Source organism: Nelumbo nucifera, chromosome 4 (genome assembly GCF_055504915.1).
Source record: "Nelumbo nucifera cultivar China Antique chromosome 4, China Antique-T2T, whole genome shotgun sequence".
Lineage (NCBI taxonomy): Eukaryota > Viridiplantae > Streptophyta > Magnoliopsida > Proteales > Nelumbonaceae > Nelumbo > Nelumbo nucifera.
This window is the reverse complement of record NC_142652.1, coordinates 21,153,752-21,157,033: the sequence shown is the minus strand read 5'-3', so window position 1 is coordinate 21,157,033 and position 3,282 is coordinate 21,153,752. Positions and strand designations below refer to the sequence as shown.

Sequence of the window (3,282 nt, the reverse complement as noted above, 5' to 3'; positions counted from 1 at the left end):
TTGCTTTTTTTTGAAAATAAGCATTTATTTACCAAACAGGTATAAATACTTATTTCCAACTTAATGTGTGGTCCCAATAAAAAAGTATTAAGTAATTATTAGAACTAAAACCAAACAAGACCTTAGTGAATTTTAAAAAAGTCGAGGGTATTTGTCCTCTTAAATACCATCACGCAGAACCTCAATCAAAGAGAGAAGAATGGTATTACGTCTACGGTTCGAAAATTGAACGGCGAAGATCATTAGGAGTACCTATGGACCTGTGGTGTGAAACAAGCAAACGATTTCTCGTTACTCATTAGGGTTTTGTCACCTCTCCAAATTTTTTCGCAGTGAAAGGCGCCAAAGCCAGTCGCATCGCCGAGCTTGGAAGTTGGAAACTTGGAACCAGAAGCAAAATGGTGCTCTCTCTCTCTCTCTCTCTAACACACATACACATACGTTCTTTGACTGATTTGAGTTTGTCTAATCCTCGATTTTGATACGTTCAGCCGTCGCACAAGACCTTCAGAATCAAGAAGAAACTGGCGAAGAAGATGAGGCAGAACAGGCCCATTCCACACTGGATCCGTATGAGGACGGACAACACCATTAGGTTTATTTTCTATCTTATTTCTTTCTCTATCAGTACCTTAAGAAATTTATTTCGGCTTTCATCTTCAGTTGTATCTCGAACGATCTCTGTTTCCCAATTGTTTCAGGTATAACGCGAAACGCAGGCACTGGCGCCGTACGAAGCTAGGGTTTTAATATGTTGTAGCAGATTTCCACCTTTCTGCTTTCGCTCGCGTCCTTTTGTCAAATTAGGATTTTTAAGACACGATGAAAGTAAGAGCGATGTTCTCCGATATCGTTATTGTGTACGCTAATCTGTTAGAGTTAGTATTTATTTATCTTGTACTTCTTAATTCAAGGTTGGTTCTCATGGTCTTAGTTTGGGATTGTGTGCTTCAATTTGTTTGCCGTGTTTGTGTTAGAAGAATTTTCTAGTTGGAAATGGCTAGCGAGATGCATTATCTTAAAGCTATCTCTTCGGTTTGCCTTCCTCATGCTCCATCGATTATGTTATCTACCTAAAGACCTTATTGCCAAGTAGAATAGATCTCTTCTAGTTTAGATGGGTTAAATTTTCTCATGTTGAATGTTGTGAAGAACTCCCAAATATAGTCAGAATATCTACAGTGTATGAAAAGAAGTTTAACATTTACTTCCTCCTCCAATCCTCCATGCACAGAATGCAACTGTTTGCCAGCTGGAACCTTCTTGACTTCAAATCATTAATTCTTAGTATGCTGTCCAACACAAGCAGCCTAATGAAAGCCTCGACTATTGGTGTAGTGGGTTCACGCAAACTCTCTTAACATTGGAGCTTTTAATTTAATTCCTGAATACAGTTTTGTAGATTCATAGAATGGTTTTTTAAAGTGAATTTCTCATCAGAACACTCTTTCCACCACCTAGTGTCTGGTTCATTTGTTTCAAACTTTCAATTTTCTTTTCTTCCTATTTTGACAGCATCAAGATACATTATTCTATTTCTCTATCCAGCAATTGGTACCTGAACCTAGGAAACCCACATAATTGAATCTTGTAGCTTCCCTTTACTTGATCATGAAAACTTATACTTAAAACTACCCACATAACTGAATCTTGCAGCTTGCCCGTACTTGTTCATGGAAGCACATATTTTTTTGATAGGAAACGGTAGCTTTCATTAGATAAAACCAAAAGAAACAACTGTCACCTTCCAAAGTAAAAGGTGACCCCTGAATAACAAAAATCTTACAACACTGCACAAAACAAAAACTCCCGATTCACCCCCTGTTTTGCTAGGTAGTCAGCTAAAGCATTTGCTGACCTCCTAGACCAATACACTTTTGCATCCAGCTCCCTTGTGAGGCTCAATAATTCCCTTACCTGTTGTCTATGGGACCACGTTTCCAAACTGTTTGATTGCAGCCATCCTACTACTAATTTTGAATCCCCCTCCACTTCCAACTGTTGGAAACCCAATTGCTTGGCCCATCTGAGTCCCTGGAGGAGCGCCAAAACTTTAGCTCTAAGCGAGTCCTCCACACCTATTGGGCTAGAATACAGAGCTAGGATTTTTCCTTCTGCATCTCTAAACACACCCCCTATTCCAGAAGGTCTGGGGTTCCCAATAGAGCTGCCATCAAAGTTCAGTTTGACATGACATTGCAAAGGAGGGGACCAAATTGCTTGTATGGTAGGTAATGAAGTAGATCTTGCTAAAATATTCCAGCCTCTAATCAAATCATCTGTAGAGACATCCTTGAACAAGTCAGGAGTTTTTAGCCAATGTACTGCCTTGATGGTGATCCCTTTAATAACTTCAGGAGCTGATTTTTCTTTCCCTTGGAAAATCCTATTGTTTCTCTCTTCCCATACTGCTCACAAGATAGCTGCCCTTGTTGTTCTCCATATCACCCTTTCTTTCTTCTTTGGTTGTCGGAAAAAGCTAGGGTCAAATAAATCTGCTAAACTTGTGGGAGGATTCCACCTACAATCAAAGAGAGAGGAGAACCAACCCCAAATTAGAGCACTAAAAGGACAAGAAATTAATAGGTGATTCACCGTCTCACCATTCCTCAAACAAAGGCTACAAACATGAGGTGACAAGCACCTCCAAGGTATTGATTTTTTGGAGAATCACTTCCCAACAAAAAGCCCTTACTTTTGGGGGGATTGGAACGCTCCAAACTTCTTTAGCAGGAAAAGAAGAAACCGGGTTAGAAAGGACCAAAACATTGAAAAACGAAGAACAAGAAAAACTACCCGTAGAAGTTTCTTCCCAAACTCTACTGTCCGGAGAGGAGTGGTCTAGAAAAATTGAACTTAGAAGAGAAAAAAATATCAATTGCTAACTCCACTTCTGAGTCCCTCAAACCTTTCCTTAGTCCCAGATCCCAAGAATCCCCAGAAGTACGAAAAGATGAGATAAATTGAGATTTTTTCAAAGGGAATAAAGGTTCGGGAATCTATCCTTAAGAGGAGATTCCCCAATCCACAAGTCCTCCCAAAAAAGAATTTTATTACTCACACAAGCATCATACCTGATGAAAGGATGGAAGAAAGGCAAGATACCAACAATGTCTTTCCACGGGGAAAAACGCGAAGCCCTTGGGTCGAGTCCAGCGTCCCATCAATTTGCTTCCATTCCATGAGTACTTCTTATCACCTTATGCCATAGACTCTCTTGCTCCTTAGGAAACCTCCATAACCATTTGCCTAACAAAGCTGCATTTCTTTTTCTTTTTTGAT

The 3,282-nt window shown here is 39.7% G+C and overlaps 1 protein-coding gene across 1 annotated transcript; it reads left to right on the top strand.

Annotated features, from left to right (window-relative positions):
• The first annotated feature begins 258 nt into the window (after positions 1 to 258).
• LOC104597915 (large ribosomal subunit protein eL39) lies at positions 259 to 913 on the top strand. Its single transcript, XM_010259702.3, has 3 exons — positions 259 to 401; positions 492 to 595; positions 702 to 913. Exons 1-3 carry the CDS (start codon positions 399 to 401, stop codon positions 748 to 750), a joined length of 156 nt encoding a protein of 51 aa, XP_010258004.1. The 5' UTR covers positions 259 to 398; the 3' UTR covers positions 751 to 913.
• The last annotated feature ends 2,369 nt before the right edge of the window (positions 914 to 3,282 follow it).